General features: G+C 43.4%; 1 protein-coding gene across 1 annotated transcript in view; it reads right to left on the reverse strand.

Annotated features, from left to right (window-relative positions):
* ipo11 (importin 11) overlaps positions 1 to 25,797 on the reverse strand; it is a 228,248-nt gene that overhangs the window by 137,658 nt on the left and 64,793 nt on the right. Inside the window, exons 8-15 of the mRNA XM_084176960.1 lie at positions 22,447 to 22,495; positions 20,544 to 20,614; positions 19,812 to 20,004; positions 19,069 to 19,221; positions 18,856 to 18,899; positions 13,547 to 13,637; positions 12,964 to 13,011; positions 10,332 to 10,437 (exon numbers count right to left, since the gene is read on the reverse strand). Of these exons, the coding sequence (XP_084033086.1) occupies positions 10,332 to 10,437; positions 12,964 to 13,011; positions 13,547 to 13,637; positions 18,856 to 18,899; positions 19,069 to 19,221; positions 19,812 to 20,004; positions 20,544 to 20,614; positions 22,447 to 22,495 (755 nt within the window). The remainder of the gene's footprint in view (positions 1 to 10,331; positions 10,438 to 12,963; positions 13,012 to 13,546; positions 13,638 to 18,855; positions 18,900 to 19,068; positions 19,222 to 19,811; positions 20,005 to 20,543; positions 20,615 to 22,446; positions 22,496 to 25,797) is intronic.

The following is a 25,797-nucleotide window of genomic DNA, read 5'->3' on the forward strand; positions in this document are numbered from 1 at the left end:
TACTCATATATTTAAACTGTGTGTCACTGTGGAGACAGACAGGTCATCAATCACACACTGACTCACCTTAAATCATAAAAATGTATGAAGGCAGACAGTATCAAAGAGCTTTGCAGCAGAATACCAAGTAGAACACAGTCAATAAAAAATACATGTCATGAAGGATCTTTTTCTGTCGTTCAGGTTGGTGTCAAGACAGGCTTTGGCATAAAGCAGACAACGCTAAGTCTCTTTACACACGTACGACTCCAGGTCAGAACATTGCTTAATGCTCAATTCAAATGCTCATGAATCCATTCTCATCCATGTGCCTTTTTAATGTCCCTATGTAGTACCTTTAATGAGGGAGAAAGAGAGGAGAAGGGCTATGTGTGAGTGTTTACAGTGGGGGGGAAAAAGTAGTCAGCCACCAATTGTGCAAGTTCTCCCACTTAAAAAGATGAGAGGCCTGTAATTTTCATCATAGGTACACGTCAACTATGACAGACAAAATGAGGAAAAAAAATCCAGAAAATCACATTGTAGGATCTTTTATGAATTTATTTGCAAATTATGGTGGAAAATAAGTATTTGGTCACCTACAAACAAGCAAGATTTCTGGTTCTCACAGACCTGTAACTTCTTCTTTAAGAGGCTCCTCTGTCCTCCACTCGTTACCTGTATTAATGGCACCTGTTTGAACTTGTTATCAGTATAAAAGACACCTGTCCACAACCTCAAACAGTCACACTCCAAACTCCACTATGGCCAAGACCAAAGAGCTGTCAAAGGACACCAGAAACAAAATTGTAGACCTGCACCAGGCTGGGAAGACTGAATCTGCAATAGGTAAGCAGCTTGGTTTGAAGAAATCAACTGTGGGAGCAATTATTAGGAAATGGAAGACATACAAGACCACTGATAATCTCCCTCGATCTGGGGCTCCACGCAAGATCTCACCCCGTGGGGTCAAAATGATCACAAGAACGGTGAGCAAAAATCCCAAAACCACACGGGGGGACCTAGTGAATGACCTGCAGAGAGCTGGGACCAAAGTAACAAAGCCTACCATCAGTAACACACTACGCCGCCAGGGACACAAATCCTGCAGTGCCAGACGTGTCCCCCTGCTTAAGCCAGTACATGTCCAGGCCCGTCTGAAGTTTGCTAGAGTGCATTTGGATGATCCAGAAGAGGATTGGGAGAATGTCATATGGTCAGATGAAACCAAAATAGAACTTTTTGGTAAAAACTCAACTCGTCGTGTTTGGAGGACAAAGAATGCTGAGTTGCATCCAAAGAACACCATACCTACTGTGAAGCATGGGGGTGGAAACATCATGCTTTGGGGCTGTTTTTCTGCAAAGGGACCAGGACGACTGATCCGTGTAAAGGAAAGAATGAATGGGGCCATGTATCGTGAGATTTTGAGTGAAAACCTCCTTCCATCAGCAAGGGCATTGAAGATGAAACGTGGCTGGGTCTTTCAGCATGACAATGATCCCAAACACACCGCCCGGGCAACGAAGGAGTGGCTTCGTAAGAAGCATTTCAAGGTCCTGGAATGGCCTAGCCAGTCTCCAGATCTCAACCCCATAGAAAATCTTTGGAGGGAGTTGAAAGTCCGTGTTGCCCAGCGACAGCCCCAAAACATCACTGCTCTAGAGGAGATCTGCATGGAGGAATGGGCCAAAATACCAGCAACAGTGTGTGAAAACCTTGTGAAGACTTACAGAAAACGTTTGACCTGTGTCATTGCCAACAAAGGGTATATAACAAAGTATTGAGAAACTATTTTCCACCATAATTTGCAAATAATTCATTAAAAAAATCCTACAATGTGATTTTCTGGATATTTTTTTCTCATTTTGTATGTCATAGTTGACGTGTACCTATGATGAAAATTACAGGCCTCTCTCATCTTTTTAAGTGGGAGAACTTGCACAATTGGTGGCTGACTAAATCCTTTTTTCCCCACTGTAGGTGAGGGGGGGATAAAGAGGGGGTCTATGGGGGTCAGAGGGAGGGTCTGGGCCTGCTCTTCATGGCTCACTACAGACTGAGTCATCTTCCTGCAGCTGACCACACACCACCGCAGCCAGATTCAGAGTACCAGACCCGCCACAGGCTCCCAGGCCGATTAGCACTCGCCTAATGCATTGTAAACTACCGGAACATCAGAACACTGGCCCTGGAGAACAGAGAGTTGGCACTAGTCTTTTATAGAAGCACAAATCCTGTCGTGAACCCAGGCAGGCAGGCAGGCACATCATGTAAGCACTGACTACCACAGTCATTTAAAAACCAACTGCCTCTCTCAGAGGCCTTTTGGCACTCTGCTAACGCGCTGTAAACTAGCTGTAGGAAAAGACACAGATCTGGGATGTATTCAATTATTTTGGAGAGGAGAAAATGGCTGGTGCTTTGTACCCCCCATGTCTCTTGCGGTCTCCCTCCCTCACCCCTAGCAGTGGGTATTAAGAGCAGGCTAGCAGGTGACGGGTGCAAGTGGGCCACATGTGGTGCCCTTTCAGAACACGCCGATCCCTCTGCAGCATCATTCCTCTCTCTCCCTCCCGCTGAATGCAGGTATGCCACATGTGGTGGCCTTTACTACAACACAATTCAGTCTTATCCATCCCCTACCATCAGCCATTACCCAGAGGGCCGAGCAGCACGGGCGGGGGGAAATGCCAAAAGCAAGGTTAGGGCAGACACGCGCACACCTGGTTGTCTTTGCGTGTACCAAACCACTGCCTGTCTGACAGTGTCCACACAAGAAGGTCAGCAGTGAAAGCAGCAGATGCCTTTTAGCAACTGCCCTGGCTGGATCAGTCTCTCTCGGTATCTGTCGCTCTATCGGTCTCTCGCTCTCTCCTATCCGTCTCGCTCTCCCGGTCTCTCGCTTCTCTCTTTTTTTCTTCTTCTTACGTCCGTATACCTCCGCCCGGTAGGGATGGCGGATAATGAATGGCTTGATTCCAAATGCCTTCTTCCATAATTCTCTGGCTCTGCTTTTCACCATACAAATACCCACACGGAATAACAAACTATTCAGCAACACACACTAAGGATGCATCCCAAAGGGCACCCTAATCCTTATATAGTGCTGTGGTGGCAGAATGCACTATAAAAGATAATAGAGTACCATTTCGGTTGCATCCTAACTATCTGGGATGAGATCCAGACAAGAGCACGTTAAACCACTAAAACGGAACAGTACTAGGGTTGGGCGGTATCCAGAGTTTTATATTGTCATTTCGTCCTTCTCTCACCCCAGGATTTACGGTATTACTGGTTTAGTACACAAGGGGTTGACAAAAAAGCCCATGTGACGTCTATTACCAGAATCCTAACAGAATTTGCACAAGTAATAGCACATTTCTATTAAATATGCTAACGAGCGCGAATGAAAAAATATATATATATATATATTTTTAAAGACAGTCAATCCAGCTCATAAAGTTATACATACACTACCGTTCAAAAGTTTGGGGTCACTTAGAAATGTCCTTGTTTTCAAAAGAAAAGCATTTTTTTTGTCCATTAAAATAACATCAAATTGATCAGAAATACAGTGTAGACAGTTAATGTTGTAAATGGCTATTGTAGTTGGAAATGGCTGATTTTAAATGGAATATCTACATAGGCGTACAGCAACCATCAGTCCTGTGTTCCAATGGCACGTTGTGTTTGCTAATCCAAGTTAATCATTTTAAAAGGCTAATTGATCATTAGAAAACCCTTTTGCAATTATGTTAGCACAGCTGAAAACTGTTGTGCTGATTAAAGAAGCAATAAAACTGTCCTTCTTGAGACTAGTTGAGTATCTGGAGCAAGAAAATTGCCAAGAAACTGAAGATCTCGTACAACGCTGTGTACTACTCCCTTCACAGAACAGCGCAAACTGGCTCTAACCAGAATAGAAAGAGGAGTGGGAGGCCCCGGTGCACAACTGCGCAAGAGGACAAATACATGAGTGTCTAGTTTTAGAAACAGGCGCCTCACAGGTCCTGAACTGGCAGATTCATTAAATAGTACCCGCAAAATACCAGTCTCAACGTCAACAGTGAAGAGGCGACTCCAGGATGCTAACCTTCTAGGCAGAGTTGCAAAGAAAAAGCCATCTCAGACTGGCCAATAAAAATAAAAGATTAAGATGGGCAAAAGAACACTGGACAGAGGAAGATTGGAAAAAAGTGTTATGGACAGACAAATCGAAGTTTGAGGTGTTCAGATCACAAAGAAGAACATTTGTGAGACGCAGACCAAATGAAAAGATGCTGGAGGAGTGCTTTATGCCATCTGTCAAGCATGGTGGAAGCAATGTGATGGTCTGGGGATGCTTTGGTGGTGGTAAAGTGGGAGATTTGTACAGGGTAAAAGGGATCTTGAAGAAGGAAGGCTATCACTCCATTTTGCATCACCATGCCATACCCTGTGGACGGCGCTTGATTGGAGGCAATTTCCTCCTACAACAGGACAATGACCCAAAGCATAGCTCCAAACTATGCAAGACCTATTTAGGGAAGAAGCAGTCAGCAGGTATTCTGTCTGCACAGTCACCGGATCTCAACCCTATTGAGCTGTTGTGGGAGCAGCTTGACTGTATGGTACGTAAGAAGTGCCCATCAAGCCAATCCAACTTGTGGAAGGTTACCTCAACAAATTCACAACTAGAATGCCAAAGGTCTGCAAGGCTGTAATTGCTGCAAATTGAGGATTCTTTGACGAAAGCAAAGTTTGAAGGACAATTATTATTTCTATTAAAAATCATTATTTCTATCCTTGTCAAAACATTATTTATTTTTTTCACCTTTATTTAACCAGGTAAGCCAGTTGAGAACAAGTTCTCATTTACAACTGCGACCTGGCCAAGATAAAGCAAATCAGTGCAATAAAAACAACACAGAGTTACATATGGGGTAAAAAAAACTTAGTCAATAACACAATAGAAAATAGAACATCTATATACAGTGTGTGCACATGTAGTAAGTTATGGAGGTAAGGCAATAAATAGGCAATAGTGCAAAATAATTACAATTTAGTATTAACACTGGAGTGATAGATGTGCAGAAGATGATGTGCAAATAGAGATACTGGGGTGCAAATGAGAAAAATAAATAACAATGTAAATAACAATATGGGGAAGAGGTAGTTGGGTGGGCTAATTACAGATGGGCTGTGTACAGGTACAGTGATTGGTAAGCTACTCTGACAACTGATGCTTAAAGTTAATGAGGGAGATAAGTGTCTCCAGCTTCAGAGATTTTTGTAGTTTGTTCCAGTCATTTGCAGCAGAGAACTCAAAGGAATGGCGGCCAAAGGTGGTGTTGGCTTTGGGGATGACCAGTGAGATATACCTGCTGGAGCGCATACTACAGGTGGGTGTTGCTATGGTGACCAATGAGCTAAGATAAGGCCTAGAAGTGATTTATAGATGACCTGGAGCCAGTGGGTTTGGCGACGAATATGTAGTGAGGGCCAGCCAACGACAGCGTACAGGTCACAATGGTGAAAGGTATATAGGGCTTTGGTGACAAAACGGATGGCACTGTGATAGACTACATCCACTTTGCTGAGTTGAGTGTTGTAAGCTATTTTGTAAATGACATCGCCGAAGTCAAGGATCGGTAGGATAGTCAGTTTTACGAGGGCATGTTTAGCAGCATGAGTGAAGGAGGCTTTGTTGCGAAACAGGAAGCCGATTCTAGATTTAACTTTGGATTGGAGATGCTTAATGTGAGTCTAGAAGGAGAGTTTACGGTCTAACCAGACACCTAGGTATTTGTAGTTGTCCACATATTCTAAGTCAGACCCGCCGAGAGTAGTGATTCTAGTCAGGCGGGCGGGTGGGTGCAAGCAGCGTTCGATTGAAGAGCATGCATTTAGTTTTACTAGCGTTTAAGAGCATTTGGAGGCTACAGAAGGAGTGCTGTATGGCATTGAAGCTCGTTTGGAGGTTTGTTAACACAGTGTCCAATGAAGGGCCAGATGTATACAAAATGGGGTTGTCTGCGTAGAGGTGGATCTGAGAGTCACCAGCAGCAAGAGCGACATCATTGATATACACCGAGAACAGAGTCGGCCAGAGAATTGAACCCTGTGGCACCCCCATAGAGACTGCCATAGGTCCAGACAACAGGCCCTCCGATTTGACACATTGAACTCTATCTGAGAAGTAGTTGGTGAACCAGGCGAGGCAGTCAGTTGAGAAACCAAGGCTATTTAGTCTGCCAATAAGAATGCGGTGATTGACAGAGTCAGAAGCCTTGGCCAGGTCGATGAAGACGGCTGCACAGTACTGTCTTTTATCAATCGCAGTTATTATATCGTTTAGGACCTTGAGCGTGGCATGGGCAAGTTGCAGCGGAGGGTGCAGAGCTGGTGGCCGGGGTAGGGGTAGCCAGGTGGAAAGCATGGCCAGCCGTAGCAAAATGCTTATTGAAATTCTCGATTATCGTAGATTTATTAGTGGTGACAGTGTTTCCTAGCCTCAGTGCAGTGGGTAGCTGGGAGGAGGTGCTTTTATTCTCCATGGACTTTACAGTGTCCCAAAACTTGTTGGAGTTAGTGCTACAGGATGCACATTTCTGTTTGAAAAAGATAGCCTTTGGTTTCCTGACTGCTTGTGTATATTGGTTCCTGACTTCCCTGAAAAGTTGCATATCGCGGGGGCTGTTCGATGCTAATGCAGTACGCCACAGGATGTTTTTGTGCTGGTCAAGCGCAGTCAAGTTTGGGGTGAACCAGGGGCTATATCTGTTCTTAGTTCTGGGCATGCTTATTTAAGATGGAGAGGAAAGCACTTTTGAAGAACACCCAGGCATCCTCTACTGACGGAATGAGGTCAATATCCATCTAGGATACCCGGGCCAGGTCAATTAGAAAGGCCTGCTCGCTGAAGTGTTTTAGGGACTACATTTCCTATGCATTTTCGTATATTTCCTATTCAAACTCATTTCATGTATGTTTTCATGGATAACAAGGACATTTCTAAGTGAACCCAAACTTTTGAATGGTAGTGTGTGTATATACAGTGAGGGAAAAAAGTATTTGATCCGCTACTGATTTTGTATGTTTGCCCACTGACAAAGACATGATCAGTCTATCATTTTAATGGTAGGTTTATTTGAACAGTGAGAGACAGAATAACAACAACAAAATCCAGAAAAACGCATGTCAAAAATGTTATAAATTGATTTGCATTTTAATGAGGGAAATAAGTATTTGACCCGTCTGCAAAACATGACTTAGTACTTGGTAGCAAAACCCTTGTTGGCAATCACAGAGGTCAGATGTTTCTTGTAGTTGGCCACCAGGTTTTCACACATCTCAGGAGGGATTTTGTCCCACTCCTCTTTGCAGATCTTTTCCAAGTCATTAAGGTTTTGAGGCTGACGTTTGGCAACTCGAACCTTCAGCTCCCTCCACAGATTTTCTATGGGATTAAGGTCTGGAGACTGGCTAGGCCACTCCAGGACCTTAATGTGCTTCTTCTTGAGCCACTCCTTTGTTGCCTTGACCGTGTGATTTGGGTCATTGTCATGCTGGAATACCCATCCACGACCCATTTTCAATGCCCTGGCTGAGGGAAGGAGGTTCTCACCCAAGATTTGACGGTACATGGCCCCGTCCATCGTCCCTTTGATGCGGTGAAGTTGTCCTGACCCCTTAGCAGAAAAACACCCCCAAAGCATAATGTTTCCACCTCCATGTTTGATGGTGGGGATGGTGTTCTTGGGGTCATAGGCAGCATTCCTCCTCCAAACACGGCGAGTTGAGTTGATGCCAAAGAGCTCGATTTTGGTCTCATCTGACCACAACACTTTTACCCAGTTCTCCCCTGAATCATTCAGATGTTCATTGGCAAACTTCAGATGGCCCTGTATATGTGCTTTCTTGAGCAGGGGGACCTTGCGGGCGCTGCAGGATTTCAGTCCTTCACGGCGTAGTGTGTTACCAATTGTTTTCTTGGTGACTATGGTCCCAGCTGCCTTGAGATCATTGACAAGATCCTCCCGTGTAGTTCTGAGCTGATTCCTCACCGTTCTCATGATCATTGCAACTCCACGAGGTGAGATCTTGCATGGAGCCCCAGGCCGAGGGAGATTGACAGGTCTTTTGTGTTTCTTTAATTTGCGAATAATCGCACCAACTGTTGTCACCTTCTCACCAAGCTGCTTGGCGATGGTCTTTTAGCCCATTCCAGCCTTGTGTAGGTCTACAATCTTGTCCCTGACATCCTTGGAGAGCTCTTTGGTCTTGGCCATAGTGGAGAGTTTGGAATCTGATTGATTGATTGCTTCTGTGGACAGGTGTCTTTTATACAGGTAACAAACTGAGATTAGGAGCACTCCCTTTAAGAGTGTCTTGAGAGCCAGAAACATGCTTTGTAAGTAGGAAAACCTGCAAAATTGGCAGTGTATCAAATATTTGTTCTCCCCACTGTATATGTAGCAAAAAAGGGTGGTGGTGGCAAGCCTAAATAAGTTAAGGAGTAAAAATGTGCTTAATTGCTGTGATAGGAGAAAACTGAGGATGGGTCAACAACACTGTAGTGACTCCACAATACTAACCTAAATGACAGAGTGAAAAGAAGGAAGCCTGTACAGAATACAAATATTCCAAAACATGCACCCTGTTTGCAATAAGGCACTAAAGTAAAACGGCAAAAAAAAGTTTACTTAAATTGGCTTGAAAATCTATGGCAAGACTTGAAAATATCTGTCTAGCAACGATTAACAACCAACTTCACAGATTGAATACTTTTTTTAAGAATGTGAAAATATTGTACAATCCAGGTGTGCAAAGCTCTTAGAGGGGTGTGTGCGAATACTTATGTAAATTTCAATGAATTTGCAAAAATGTCTAAAAACATGTTTTCACTATCATTATGGGGTAGTGTGTATAGATGGGTGAGAAAGAAAATCTATTTAATCCATTTTGAATTCAGGCTGTAACAACAAAATGTGGAATAATTCAAAGAGTGTGAATACTTTCTGAAGGCAATGTACCTAGGTAACTGTTTGGGATGGGCATTTGATATTATTTCACTATTCGAATAATATCATGAATTTATAGTTGAAATTCAAAAATTATAATTGCTCTACTCTCTTGACCAATCAGAATGATGCAACATGCCACAACAGCAGACAGTGTGCAGTTGTTTTCAGGGTACTATATCGGTAGCTTTTGGATAACAGTAGACTAGGCTAATAGCAACAGTGGAAGACAAGTCTGATGTTCTCCATCATAGAACTGATTCTTTCATCTTTCTGGTGAGTGTTTTGCATTGATCTGTGTCAGGTCTTGTAGACCCTGCCTGTAGGCTAATTGCTATTTGAAGTGGGGGACATACCATACCGTTGTCACGGGCTGACCGGAGGGCTAAATGCGTTATGATAATAAAATACCTTTCCATGTAAAACGCAACCCATAACACATGAGAGAAAATAAAACGATCACGTTGTGCGTCCTCAGAACTGTAAGCTACATTTACAGTGTGCAACTGTAAACAATGTTCAGTCAAAGCCACGTGACATCTGAAGCGCCAGTAGCTCAAAGAAAGACAAAGTTCAAAAGTGTATCAGAGCACATATTGTATATCAACCTGACTTTATTCTCTGAATAGACTACAACAAAGAAGTTGAATGGTGTAGCAGGTGAATGGCTCAGCCGAACACTCTCTTTGAAGAGCAGCAGCCCACCCACCATAGACAGATGATAAGGCCAGATGGAGCTACTTTAACTAAAGTAAGTCTGTGTGCTTTGATGTGTCAGAGAGGCTGAGAGAGGCTGGAGCCATTTTCATTCCGTGGATAGAACACCCCCATCAAAGCCCCATTGTGACATCACCACACCTGCACTGTGACATCACACCGTCGTTGGGACATCACTTCCTTTGTGTGTTTGACCACTCAAGTGTCGAGAGGGTTCCATTGTACTGCATGAGATCACACATTCCACCTTTACCCTCTCCTCCTCCTCTCCTTCCAAAACACTGGCTCTCCCTCGCTCTTCTTTTATATGAGTCATCACAGCCTGAGTCTGGATGTTTGTAGTGACACCAACTACTAACCAAGTGACAGTCGTTTTTTGGCTAAAGGAGTGATTTGCATTGATTGATGGGGAAACAGTGGATGGAGGTTACATAAATGAAGCTCAATTGAGTCAACATTAACTCCAACTGTCATTGGGTGGCGATAGAGGAAACCAGTTCACGGATTGGGTAACAGGATAGTTGTCACGCCCTACTGAAAGCACTTCAAGTTCTTGGAAAAGCATTACACCTACACAAATGCAATCCATCATTGTTAATAATGCATCATTATGACAGAGTTATGACATACCTGTGGTGGCTAACTTGTAGCTCGCCCAGAAGCTGATTGTTGAACCACTGGTCAAAGTCAATGTTGTCAAACAGCTCGTATGCAGCCAGCCCCACTGCATTGTACACTGTGGACAGATAGCGACACATAAATTAGCCTTTTTTCAACAATGAAATACTGTTACGACTGAAAGATGCCATCTATTTCTATTTTCTTGCCATCCGATATCTAATAGCCTGAGCTGTACATTTGGAGTTTTGTCATTTTATATTGAAGAAAACGCGGGGCATAAGGAACAAAACAGAAACACATTAAAGTGATGTTATATTGCTATTCTCATCCATAAAGCCCATTTGAGTAACTACACTAAAATAACCCACTGACACTACATGTGGATTTTAGTGAGACACAGTCAACTATAAACAATGTGGACAACTGATGACAACATAGTGGTGGTGTGATGGACAAACGTTGTCATTAACAGCGCTGGGAGAACCTGTGGTGCGCTAACGACCACAGAGGGAGAAGGATACATACTGGAAGCAACATCAGGACAAGGACAGGCTTTCTACCAAATGAGACCCAGAGAGAGGGAGTTATAGTCTGTCTAAGGAGTGATCAAACTAGAGACGGGGGAGCAAGGATGAGAGAGGGGGGGGGGGGGGTGCAGGGGGAAAAAATAAGGTGTCTCTCTAGAGAGTAAATCACTGGAGGCAGGGAACAGGAACATCAGTGTGTCCTGTATACCGGTATGACTCATCTAGACATTCTGTGTTCCAAAACACTATCTGGACTTCCAGTTAAGACCCAGGGGTGAATAATATCCCCAGGAAATGTTCCTGTTTTATCTTATTTTCAAACCCTGATTGAGATCTATTAAGGATCCAGTGAGATTTACGGTATACAGTGCCTTCGGAAAGTATTCAGACCCCTTGTTTTTTCCACATTTTGTTACGTTACAGCCTTATTCTAAAATGGATTAAATAAATAAAAAATCCTCAGCAATCTACACACAACCCTCAGACCCTTTGCTATGAGATTCAAAAATGAGCTCAGCTGCATCCTGTTTCCATTGGTCGTCCTTGAGATGTTTCTACAACTTGATTGGAGTCCAACAGTGGTAAACTCAATTGATTGGACATGATTTGGAAAGGCACACACCTGGCTATATAAGGTCCCACAGTTGACAGTGCATGTCAGAGCAAAAACCAAGCCATGATGTCGAAGGAATTGTCCGTAGAGCTCAGAGACAGGATTGTGTCGAGGCTCAGATCTGGGGAAGGGTCCCAAAAAATGTCTGCAGCATTGAAGGTCCCCAAGAACACAGTGGCCTCCATCATTCTTAAATGGAAGAAGTTTGGAACCACCAAGACTCTTCCTAGAGCTGGCCGCCCGGCCGGCCAAACTGAGCAAACGGGGGAGAAGGGCCTTGGTCAGGGAGCTGACCAAGAACCCGATGGTCCCTCTGACAGAGTTCTAGAGTTCCTCGGTGGAGATGGTTGTCCTTCTGGAAGGACAACAATCTCTGCAGCACTCCACCAATCAGGCCTTTATGGTAGAGTGGCCAGACGGAAGCCACTCCTCAGTAAAAGGCACATGACAGCCAAAAGGCACCTAAAGACTCTCAGACCATGAGAAACAAGATTCTCTGGTCTGATGAAACCAAGATTGAACTCTTTGGCCTGAATGCCAATTGCCACGTCTGGGGGAAACCTGGCACCATCCCTACAGTGAAGCATGGTGGTGGCAGCATCATGCTGTGGGGATGTTTTTCAGTGGAATGGACTGGGAGACTAGTCAGGATCGAGGTAAAGATGAACGGAGCAAAGTACAGAGAGATCCTTGATGAAAACCTGCTCCAGGGCCCTCAGGTCCTCAGACTGGGGGTGAAGGTTCACCTTCCAACAGGACAACAACCCTAAGCACACAGCCAAGACAACGCAGGAGTGGCTTCGAATCCTTGAGTGGCCCAGCCAGAGCCCGGACTTAAACCCGATCGAACATCTCTGGAGAGACCTGAAAATAGCTGTGCAGCAACGCTCCCCATCCAACCTGACAGAGCTCGAGAGGATCTGCAGAGAAGAATGGGAGAAACTCCCCAAATACAGGTGTGCCAAGCTTGTAGTGTCATACCCAAGAAGAATCAATGCTGTAATCACTGCCAAAGGTGCTTCAACAAAGTACTGAGTAAAGGGTATGAATACTTATGTATGTTTTTTTATTTTATATAATTTAGCAAAAATGTATTTAAAAAGCTGTTTTTGCTTTGTCATTATGGGGTATTGTGTCTAGATTGATGAGGCGGAAAAAACAATTTAATAAATTTTAGAATAAGGCTGTAACGTAACAAAATGTGGAAAAAGTCAAGGGTTCTGAATACTTTCCGAAGGCACTGTATGAGAACGTACGTCAAAATCCTGTGATGTCAGAGCTGTTAGGCACTTAAGACCGTCAGACTATAGTCACTGCAAAAATGCGGCAGCTGATCATATACAGACTTTTTACAGCCTCTGGACAAGGGAATAATCTGCAGCCATTTCTTATCTGGATGTCTCAGCTTCAGATCTGAGGAACAGAGGTACCGCTGACCTTGCAGAGAGCCCTGACCTCTGACCTTACTGCAGTGAGACCGCAAGAACTCATGATTACCCACCTGCATCCTTCATCAGCAGCTGAACAGAGTCCTCCACATTGGTTGGTCCTGCAATCACACACATACACCAAGTTAAACCTACACACAGACGATAATAAGCGAGACATGGAAAATGATGGAATCCTCTGTCCCTCTCACTTACACCCCTGTTGCTGGAGCCAGAGTGGCTTCTCACAATCAATATTTGGGCTCTCAGTTAAATTGTTCCAATCTAGTGTTCTCCTATTTCTCCTCACTCCGACAGTCCTCTATAATATAACAGTCAGAGACGAACACTGGCCTAAAGACACCCTGTAATTGTCCTGTGTTTGTGTGCACTGACAACTCACTCTGGAAACGAATGACTTATCACAGGGGAAATCTCATATTGTAATCTAAAGAATGTGTTTCTAAATACTTGAATGGTTATGTTGTACAGCACATGTTCTGAGCCATTTAAGTGGACAACTCCACAACCAAAGCTGTGGTTGGACAAGACAAGGTTAGAAAGGAATCATGCTCCGTTCTGTGAAACATGTTTCTATTTGACCTTTATTGACATCAGAAATGACTGTCTTACAGAGCAATACAATGACAGACTTACCTTGTAGATTCAGCACCATCTCCAGCAGCACTGGTGTCAGGGTCTGACTGTAGTTGTGGAATATGTCCAAGAACAACACTTCCGTACAAGGCTGGTGAAAGGGGGGGGGGGGGGGGGGGGGCAATAAGTAAACAACAACACAAACACACAGACAGACAAAAGACATACACACTCCCTCTCCATCAGTTCTACTGGCACTAAATCAATGAGCAGGGGAGCCACGTGGTATGCATCGCATGAGACTCATCACTGACAGCAACAGCCAGGTATCACTCACAGGGTTAAAGGTTAGTCATCACCTATACAACACCTGTCAAGCTTTATTAGATCAAGCCACAAACACAACCCACCCATCAAACATGTTCTTCTCCCACAGGGGGCAACAACACTGACATGATCAACACCAGTGGGAATCAATAACCAGGTGATAGTATTGCTGCCCATGACAGACCATTGATAATAAAGCCATACTGACACACAGCTCATTAGATGACCACGATGGAGAGGGCAGGAGACATCAAGGACACATCACCCACTGTACTGGGAAGGAAGATCTATTTTCCTCCCAACAGCATACTTTAGTGGGGACTGGAGCATGCATGTTCAGATGAGTTAATTTATATGCAAGGCCCTGAGTTTGCAATGACCACATGACCTGACTAGAATAAACTGTTGGCCCTAGTTATCAGTGTCTGTGTAGTTGAAAGCCAAGCAGGGTTGATGGGGGAGGGGTGGTAGCAGATTTGAGACAGTTGTGATTGGGAGTAAACAGGAGTGCGCGGATATCCTCAGCGAGTCAAATTAATTAATTTAAATTGGGTCTCACCTAAAAGGAGTCGGCACCAATTACATAATCCACTGTGACCTAATCAGCGGTCGACTACACTACACTGGTGTACTTCAAAAGAAGTTTGGATCCTAAACCAGAGAGCTATGGAAGTAAGCAAAGTGGGGCTTAACTGAGGACCGAGGGAAGATCAGAGAAAGAGAGGTGGAGAGAAGAAGCAAGGTAGGGAGGGAGAGGGAGGAGTCTGATAGCAGTAAGGAGATGATACAGGCAGCAGCCAAAACCCCATAAAGCTTACCCCACTTCGTTGAGAAACAGACAGACGTCAGAGACGTCACTAAAACATCCTCCCTGTACCATGCTACCCACTGGTCCTTACTTACATACATATACACAATATCAATACCATATCAAACACATTTCCTTGTATCAGCTCAATACTATGAGGGCAGACTTCTCCTTTTTCTAATCATGGCCTGTTTTTGGTTGAGAGTAGTGCTGAGCGATTAGTGCTTTTTGAGGTCGGTTCGGTAAAAAAATACGGTTTCGATTATTTTAAAAAAACATGAAATGCACTAGTTGGTTTGAATGCTGTAACACAGAATAAAACTATATATAAAAGTCCTATGATGGTGGTGACTGCTTAGCACTTATTAACCATCATTTATTCACATCACTTTACTTTAATAAAATAGTTCAGTTAAATTTGTTTAATTCGATGACTTTATTATGTCACTCCAAGTCATCATCTCATCTCTATAGAGATAAGATGACAAAATCACAATTTTAGTAGTTATTTAGTAGGAGAAAAAATCCCATTGCGAAATAATGCTTTTTAGCCTGTTTATTGATGGAAATACCAGTCGATGGAAATACTTTTGACTGGTCATGCTTATCGGTCTATAGGTTCATTTCCATAATTTAGTGGAATTACATTGGCGCATGTACATTATATTCATTATGCATCTTATTTATCACACGCGTACAACATACAGATACAGAACCTTTGAGCGGAAAATCTGTCAGACAGTACGAGAGCTGCTGCTACTGCATCTCAAACAGGAAATGAATACATACAGTGGGGGAAAAAGTATTTAGTCAGCCACCAATTGTGCAAGTTCTCCCACTTAAAAAGATGAGGCCTGTAATTTTCATCATAGGTACACGTCAACTATGACAGACAAAATGAGGAAAAAAATCCAGAAAATCACAGTGTAGGATTTTTAATGAATTTATTTGCAAATTATGGTGGAAAATAAGTATTTGGTCAATAACAAAAGTTTCTCAATACTTTGTTATATACCCTTTGTTGGCAATGACACAGGTCAAACGTTTTCTGTAAGTCTTCACAAGGTTTTCACACATTGTTGCTGGTATTTTGGCCCATTCCTCCATGCAGATCTCCTCTAGAGCAGTGATGTTTTGGGGCTGTCGCTGGGCAACACGGACTTTCAACTCCCTCCAAAGATTTTCTATGGGGTTGAGATCTGGAGACTGGCTAGGCCATTCCAGGACCTTGAAATGATTCTTACGAAGCCACTCCTTCGTTGCCCGGGCGGTGTGTTTGGGATCATTGTCATGCTGAAAGACCCAGCCACGTTTCATCTTCAATGCCCTTGCTGATGGAAGGAGGTTTTCACTCAAAATCTCACGATACATGGCCCCATTCATTCTTTCCTTTACACGGATCAGTCGTCCTGGTCCCTTTGCAGAAAAACAGCCCCAAAGCATGATGTTTCCACCCCCATGCTTCACAGTAGGTATGGTGGTCTTTGGATGCAACTCAGCATTCTTTGTCCTCCAAACACGACGAGTTGAGTTTTTACCAAAAAGTTCTATTTTGGTTTCATCTGACCATATGACATTCTCCCAATCCTCTTCTGGATCATCCAAATGCACTCTAGCAAACTTCAGACGGGCCTGGACATGTACTGGCTTAAGCAGGGGGACACGTCTGGCAATGCAGGATTTGAGTCCCTGGCGGCGTAGTGTGTTACTGATGGTAGGCTTTGTTACTTTGGTCCCAGCTCTCTGCAGGTCATTCACTAGGTCCCCCCGTGTGGTTCTGGGATTTTTGCTCACCGTTCTTGTGATCATTTTGACCCCACGGGGTGAGATCTTGCGTGGAGCCCCAGATCGAGGGAGATTATCAGTGGTCTTGTATGTCTTCCATTTCCTAATAATTGCTCCCACAGTTGATTTCTTCTAACCAAGCTGCTTACCTATTGCAGATTCAGTCTTCCCAGCCTGGTGCAGGTCTACAATTTTGTTTCTGGTGTCCTTTGACAGCTCTTTGGTCTTGGCCATAGTGGAGTTTGGAGTGTGACTGTTTGAGGTTGTGGACAGGTGTCTTTTATACTGATAACAAGTTCAAACAGGTGCCATTAATACAGGTAACGAGTGGAGGACAGAGGAGCCTCTTAAAGAAGAAGTTACAGGTCTGTGAGAGCCAGAATTCTTGCTTGTTTGTAGGTGACCAAATACTTATTTTCCACCATAATTTGCAAATAAATTCAGAAAAAATCCTACAATGTGATTTTCTGGATTTTTTTCTCTCAATTTGTCTGTCATAGTTGACGTGTACCTATGATGAAAATTACAGGCCTCTCTCATCTTTTTAAGTGGGAGAACTTGCACAATTGGTGGCTGACTAAATACTTTTTTCCCCCACTGTAGGCAATGGAAGACAGGCTTCATCAGCATGTCACACAACAACTTGCAATGAGCTGGAGGCAGTATGCATTTTGAAAACATAATTGTTTGAAACCTGAACATTTTAATACATATTATGAGGCATGTCTTACCTTGCTTCAAAGTAGCCTAGCAAGAATCTGACCATATCCGTAGAGGCAATTATTTTATATCAACTTTATTTTATTGTCCAGTAGCCAAAGTCACAATCCTAGTCACATTAGCAACCCATGCTAGTTGTTGCATATTAGATCCTTCTTTCTACATTTCTAACGTATATTGTCATCTGTCACATGAAACCGCTTGCATGTGCGGTGCCCTTTTGATGTATGGTCTTAGTAGATAACCACACACACCATTACCAGTACTATTCTCCACACACAAGAGCAACAATATTCTCCCTACCAGAGGGAAGAATGAGAGCAGTCTTTAGCTGAACTGTTAAATGAAAGTCGTCTTTAGCAACTTTTCTACTATGAGGGTAGTAGATTGACATAGGCAAGTCATTTTGCTGTTAGTTACTTGTCTTGTTGGCTGAGGAAAAGTAAATGTGGACAGTTATTCTAACTTCTTCAAAGTGCACATAAAAAATCGGTAAGGACCGAACATCGTTGCATCCTCAACTTGCATGTTCAGTTAAGATGCATTACCATAATCTAAATGCGATTTCAGGTTACGCACCCATTGCATATTTCTCACATTTCTCACATGTCCGGTAAATTCAAATGCTGCTGGTCAAATTTATGGTGCCACATTTTCCTAACGGAAACCCTATTTCAGCAAGAGATACCTCGAAGCAACTGCTCTCTTTCCCTCTGGATCATGCATTCTCTTTACCTCTCGATCATGCATTCTCGCTGTCCGTGTCTGCCCCACACTAACCTAATGTAGCAGGCATAAAAGAAACATACAGACCGGACAAATGCTTGTGCAATGGATTATGGTCATTGTAGTTAATTACCATGTCTTGTGCGCTAAACTATGTAGAATATTGGCCTGTTGGAAACTACCCTACTACATCGCACAGTTCGGGATTGATCGGATTAATCTCTAGAGAAACTGTGCAATGTGTGCATTAAGCTAAAAAAATGTAATACAATAATTTTTATTGAATAAATAATTGAACCTACGTTAGTTGCTTAAAAACTGACAAATAACAGAACGGTCGCTCAGCTAGTGTAAGTCTAATTGATAGTGTAACTGATTGACCAGCACTGCAATAAGACACTTTGTTACTGTGTTTTGGGGGACAGAACAGTTTATTTTGCTTAAGACGACTGAAATATGTGTCTTCCTTTTCCTGTATGACAGTTCAGCTAAAGACTGCTCTCATTCTTCCCTCTGGTAGGGAGAATATTGTTGCTCTTGTGTGTGGAGAATAGTACTGGTAATGGTGTGTGTGGTTATCTACTAAGACCATACATCACAGGCCATGGGTAGAAACACTATCTCACCTCTCCACCCTTATCCTATAACACACTTTCTGGCTCACAAATCTCTAGGAATTCTCTGGTTCCTGGTTATATGTGGCTGTGCTGTGGTATCCTTTTGCACCCCAGTCAAGGACCCCAGTCAAGGACTCCCAAACAATACAGGAGAAGAGGGATATGATGAAATGGAGGGGAAATAATCAGCTTCAGTGTGACTGTGAATATATTGTTGAAATAAAATCAGCAAAGCTGTTAGTGAGAGGAGTCACAGGGAGAGCATGGCTGCTTCTAAGGCTTGGCCTGCGCTGAGCAAGTCTGTCTGTCTGTCTGGTATCTGTGCACTGGCATCTTTGCGTGTGCGCACGTGTGTGTGTGTGTGTGCACGTGTGTCATTCACTCACCCGTAGACTGTATTTCCAGGAGTCACCCCCGGTTTCTTCAACAGCTGTGAATACAAAAAAAGAGCAACAATGAGATAAGGAGGGTGTATGTGTGTGTACTCCAGCATGGTGTGGAGATTCAGATGGACGCATTAGCTGAGTTAACATGAGGAGAGAAAAGCTGGCAAGGTGACAGGTTAACACATTAGTAGCAGTATGTATTTGTGAGCGTACCGAAGCCCTCTGGGTCCTCCTCCCACATGGCCAGTTCTTCCGCTGTCAACAGAAAGTAGTGGGAGACGAGACGCCGTCCGATCTCCGTGAGGGTGGGGTGTGTGAAGAACGCTGTCTTGATCTTGTGGGCCTCCAGACTCTCCGGCTTACTGTCTGAGAGGGGTGCCCCAGACAGCAGGTTAGAACTATTCAAAACTAACCACAACCTTTGACAACTAAGTCTCGACAGCTCAGAGAGAAACTAAACTGTGGCGCCTCCTAACCCATTATATTATTAGAATGGTACATTAATGATGCTTGCAATCTGTCTGCCTGTCTGCCAAATAAGTGCAGTTATTTGTGGTTAGCTGTATTAACGATGCTACGCCATGTTGATTTTGCCTGCTGTATCCATTTGTCTCTGTCTCTTTCTATTCTCTCTCCTCTCCCTAATTGTAATCTCTCTCCCTCCCTCCCTCCCTCCCTCCCTCTCCCCTGCCCCCACTAGGGCTGGCACAATTACATATAACCGTGTCACCGACTCTTATGGATCTTTTTATTTAACTAGGCAAATCAGTTAAAAACAAATTCTTATTTACAATGACGGCCTACATGAAGACCGTCGTGAAAATAAAATAACCCCCATAACTGAAAGGAAAAAAAGATTACATCGTTTTTTACGGTGACTGCATCATTTGGATGACCAATAACCGTCATCCAAAATTCCATCACATTGACAGCCCTAGCCCCCACCCTCCTCCTACCCTCGATGTTCTTGCAGGGTTTGTAGGCATCGTTCTTGACGATGGTTTTGATGAGGTTCATGCACTGGACGGTGAAGCGCTCGAAGACCAGGCCCTCGCCGGCCGGCGTGAACACGTAGCTGACAGCAAATTCCAGAGAGCGCTGGATCAGTGGGATGAACGCACACGGATGGACCTCCAGGAAATCTAACAACTAGAGAGAGAGAGAGAGAGAGAGAGAGAGAGAGAGAGAGAGAGAGAGAGAGAGAGAGAGAGAGAGAGAGAGAGAGAGAGAGAGAGAGAGAGAGAGAGAGAGAGAGAGAGAGGGGGGGGATAGAGAAGTGAAAGAGAGAGAGGGGGAAGGAATGGTTAAGGAAAAACATGAGAGAAACAGAGAAGGTGGAGAAAATTAACAAGAGAGTAAAGTAGAAAAAAAGATGGGTGAGGAGAGGATGGCAGAAAAGGAGAAGGGAAAGCAGAACAAAATAAAATAAGGGGAGATAAAGAAGAGGGTGAGAAAAGAGGAAGGCAGAAATAGAAAGGATGGTAGAATAGGAGAGAAAGAGAGAGAAGAATGTAGAAAAAGAGAGCAAGTAAGACAGATGAAGTTGAAGCATTTGGCGCTGGGATATCAGCCTCTGTCAACAGTACCTGGTACGCTGGTATGCAAGCAAGACTACTGAGAAACTAACTAGTGTACATTTGTAGCAACACATAGGCCTACATGGTTGTAGACTCATCCGTTTGACTCACCACTTTAGTGTACAGTATGATAGTCTTCTCAAGCTTCTCTCGACATGGGCTTTCTGGGCCTACCTGCCGACCTGGAAGAAATAAAACCAAAACAAATATGAACAACAGTACGTTATATGACAACAGTATGAACAACAACAAGCCATATGACAACACTATAAAACAACAATAGAAAACATGACAAGTGGACATGGCACTTTCCTTCAGCTCTTGCCAACATTAAGTGCATCAGTTTCAACAAGGGGCTACATTAGAAAAATGTTACTCTGATGTCAACCACTTTTTCCCCCACTGATCACCAATGCCAGACATCGGAGTCCATCTCCCTGCCCGGCTGCCAATAAATCAGGGAGGGGAGGAGAGGAGAAGATGGGGAGGAAATTGTAAGGTATCCACTGATCTTTTCTGTGTAATACAATCATAACAGCGCTCGAGTTGAAGGGAGAAGGAATGAAGGCAGTGAAACCATAATGCACTTCACTATGGATGGATATTTTAATTCCCCTAGTGTATTCAATTCAAATAACTTATTTCCTGGTAGGGAAGTTCATGTGTGGTGACGAATGGTACATACAAGTCATGAGGCCCAACACACACTCTGGGATAGTGAATGAAACCGCCACCTGGGAAAAGAGGGCCTTTGTTTCTGTAATACAATAAAGTAGACTAATAAAGACGGTGCCGTGTCAGGAATAACTCAGTCGGACGATCAAATTGAATCTATAAAAACAATATGCTGTGGCCAATAAAAAAAACGCCCTGGGAGGTTTACTTCCTCTTCACCGTTCCTGATGACATCCTCAAGAACAGGAGGCGACGGTCCTGTTCCCTCGCAAAGCCTCTGATCCTGCAAGCTGATATCAGTCTGGTAAGGTTGCGCAGGCCTGAGCCCCGCCTTTTCTTTCACCATTGCGTCGGACCAATCAGCTTCCTCTGATGAACTATGGGGGTGGTTTAGTTGCTGACAGGCAGTAGACAACAGGCCAATAACACATGTAAAGTCATAGTTAGGTTGTGACAGCTAAATATAAAGCTTTACATGACAGTCTGAACTCTGCAAAATAAACTGTAGACTATCGGAGGTTACTGTATCAAGACAATCTCTGTATTGAATCCTATGCAGTAGACTAATATCCATCGCTACGGAATGGCAAAATCATTAGATACACCCCTGGCTGATGTTAGGCTACTATATTTCTGCTATTATATAGCCTAAGCCTATTGTCCTGGTGTTCGATATGCCTTTCTCTTGAAAGACGGCAAGTGCTTGTGTTACTTCCGAAAAATGCAGCGCTGTGGCTTCTGTTTTCTGATTGGTTGAAGGTGATCCAATCACCTTCTAATTTGTTTTGGGCAATGCCTATCGGCCCAAACGACTTCAATGAAATCCCTTCCAGACTGATAGCGCAGCGGTAATCAATCTGGTAATTACGAGGCTACCTGTTCCCATACCTAAAAACACATCCTTCCACAGACAGTGACACCTGTAATAACATGGCATATCCAGACGGCTGACCTCAGTGGAAGGATCACACACAGGAAAAGGAGAGAGAAAATAGAGGATGGGCAACTCAATGGACAGGCTTCTTTATCCGCCCTTATCTTGCAGGGAGACTGATATTTCTCCTGGCTCAGAGAGCCTATGAGCTTCCGCTATCGGACAGCCCAAAATACCAGCAGGCCAAATACACACCGACCTCCCCTGACCCTCTGCAATAAAGACATATCGTGTGTGATAATACAGACAGATACCAGTAATAACATTTCTAACACTCCATCTGGAGCACTGAGACTTACCCCTATGTGTGTGGTGTGGGTGCTGGGTGTGTGGTACGTGTGTGTCAGAGGATTGTATAATTAGAAAGTTATTAGATATTTAGGAAAGAACGTTCAGGATACTTACTGCATTCTAGGAACTGTTTGAGTCTCTCATAAACTGCATTGAGGAAGCCCTGGTGAGAGAGAGAGGGAATAGAGGGGGAGAGGAGGGAAGGGAGGAGAATGAGAGAGGGTACAGGGTTTGTTCAATCTCGGTGGCATCTTGGTGGTCACATCACTGTTTCATCACATAATTATGAGAGGCAGTCACACTACTGAACACATGAGTCATCATACACGTTACAGGCACACTGACTCAGTGTGCCTGGCAAGCCTGTGTGACATGACACTGACAGTTCTTAATCTGCCCAAACTGGAAAACATGGAGCCTTCCCACTGGGCACAAACTAGTTGAATAAACATTGATTCCAAAAAAATTTTATGTGATGACATTGAATTGATGTCGAAAACTGATTAGATTTGCAAAAAGTCATCAACGTAAAGGAATTACGCGAATTTGTATTTTTTCACCCAAATTTTAACCTACATTTAATGACACGGTTAATCCTTTCTTAAAACTGCATTGTTGGTTAAGGGCTTGTAAGTAAGCATTTCACTGTAAGGAGTATACCTGTTGTATTAGGCGCATGTGGCAAATAGAACTTGATTTCATTTTATTTGATTTAATACCCTATGGCAGAGCACCTCAGAGCTTCAGCAAGGAAATCAACTAGAGGTACCAAATCCCAACACGGGATGATACTTTATACAGCTACACAACAGTAACAGCTAATGACTTTATTATCCCCATAGGTTGCTGCTCTGCGAAAACATAAAAACCCAATCAAAACAAAGACAAGAACATATACAGGTAGAAGAAGCTATTCATAAGCGATCAACGTGGAAATGAGCTAGTATAGATAGCCGGACCGAAGTCTTCCCCTTTCCAGTCACATCTATGGGCTTTTCAGGCTGACCTGCCTCCAGCGAGTTTCACAGCGGAAACTAAATTATACAAGGCAAACTCCTATAGTGCGTCCCCTTCGTTATCAAACTGTCACCACTAAGATTTATTAGCAAATATATTCTGCAGCATGCGGGAGAACTACTGTAACTTTAGGGCAGAAATAACTTTTTCCTTCACTTTACCTAGATGGGGTGGATTACTTCCTACAAAACCAGTCACATTATTACCAGGCCTTAGGCTGTGTGAACAGGTAACAACAAACAACGGCGGGAGAGAAAACGAGGCGGAGACAGAAAGAGAGAAGTAAAACCTGGAGGAAGTCTCTCAGGGCCGGGTTTGATATATATCCAGGATATAGCTGGAAGACCACCTATAGGCCTAATCAAACCACAAGACTAAAGGGTCTTCTCCTAAATCACAGTTATCATACTCTATAATGTACAATGCATTCAGAAAGTATTCAGACTCCTTCACTTTTTCTACATTTTGTTACGTTACAGCCTTATTCTAAAATTGATTAAATCGTTTTTGCCCCCTCATCAATCTACACACAATACCACATAACGACAAAAGAGAAACAGGTTTTTAGAAATTTTTGCTAATGTATTAAAAGTAAAAAAGGAAATATCACGTTTAAATAAGTATTCAGACCCTTTACTCAGTATTTTGTTGAAGCACCTTTGGCAGCGATTACAGCCTTGCGTCTTCTTGGATATGATGCTACAAGCTTGGCAAACCAGTATTTGAGTAGTTTATCCCATTCTTCTCTACAGATCCTCTCAATCTCTATCAGATTGGATGGGGAGCTTCGCTGCACAGCTATTTTCAGGTCTCTTCAGAGATGTTTGATCGGGTTCAAGTCCGGGCTCTGGCTGGGCCACTCAAGGACATTCAGAGACTTATGCCGAAGCCACTCCTGCATTGTCTTTACTGTGTGCTTAGGGTTGTTTTCCAGTTGGATGGTGAACCTTCGCCCCAGTCTGAGGTCCTGAGCATTCTGGAGCAGGTTTTCATCAAAGATCTCTCTGTACTTTGCTCCGTTCATCTTTCACTTGATCCTGACTAGTCTCCCAGTCCCTGCCGCTGAAAAACATCCCCAGAGCATGATGCTGCCACCACCATGCTTCACCATAGGGATGGTGCCAGGTTTCCTCCAGACGTGACGCTTGGCATTCAGGCCAGAGTTCGATTTTGGTTTCATCAGACCATAGAATCTTGTTTATCTTGGTCTGAGAGTCCTTTAGATGCCTTTTGGAAAACTCCAAGTGGGCTGTCATGGGCCTTTTACTGAGGAGTGGCTTCCGTCTGGCCACTCTACCATAAAGGCCTGATTGGTGTAGTGCTGCAGAGATGGTTGTCCTTCAGGAAGGTACTCCCATCTCCACAGAGGAAATCCGGAGCTCTGTCAGAGTGACCACCTCCCTGACACACGCCCTTCTCCCCTGATTCCTCAGTTTGGCCGGGCAGCCAGCTCTAGGAAGAGTCTTGGTGGTACCAAACTTCTTCCATTTAAGAATGATGGCCACTGTGTTCTTGGGGACATTTCAACGCTGCAGACATTTTTTGGCACCCTTCCCCAGATCTGGGCCTCGACACAATCCTGTCTCGGAGACCTACGGACAATTCCTTCGACCTCATGGCTTGGTTTTTGCTCTGGCATGCGCTGTCAACTGTGGGACCTTATATAGACAGGTGTGTGCCTTTCCAAATCATGTCCAATGAATTGAATCTACCACAGGCTGACGCCAATTAAGTTGTAGAAACATCTCAAGGATGATCAATGGAAACTGGATGCACCGGAGCTCAAATTCGAGTCTCATAGCAAAGGGTCTGAATACTTATGTAAATAAGGTATGTTTTTTATTTGTAATACATTTGCAAACATTTCTAAAAACCTGTTTTCACTTTGTTTTTTATGGAGTATTGTGTGTAGATTTATGATTTTTTTTATTTAATCAATTTTAGAATAAGGCTGTAACGTAACAAAATGTGGAAATGGGAAGGGTCTGAATACTTTCCGAATGCACTGTATAAACAACTTTTGCAAAGCTCATACTCTGAGCTAGCCATTAAAAAAGTATGGTCCACAGAACAGCCCTTTAACTGGAATAGAACATGGAAAAATATGACCTTGGCATCCCGTAATCCAAACCATCAACTTATACATTTTAAGTTTGTTTACAGACTGTATTTAACACTAAGGAAACATTTTACGATGAAATTGGTCCCAACTACCAACTGTGTTCCCTACATCAGATAGGCACATTCCTTCATATGATGTGGGAGTGCCCTGCAGTTAAATGCTTATGGGACAAAGTTACACAATTATTTTCAAAGTATATACATATTCAATGCTTTTCATCTACCATTTTACTTAATGATAGCTCCTTGAATCTCTCAATAAATCAGACGATTACTGCTGGCAGGCAGCACTGCCGCAAAAAATATATTGGCTCTTAGATGGCAATA

Source organism: Coregonus lavaretus, assembly GCF_964263955.1.
Source record: "Coregonus lavaretus genome assembly, chromosome: 14".
Classification (NCBI taxonomy): Eukaryota; Metazoa; Chordata; class Actinopteri; order Salmoniformes; family Salmonidae; genus Coregonus; species Coregonus lavaretus.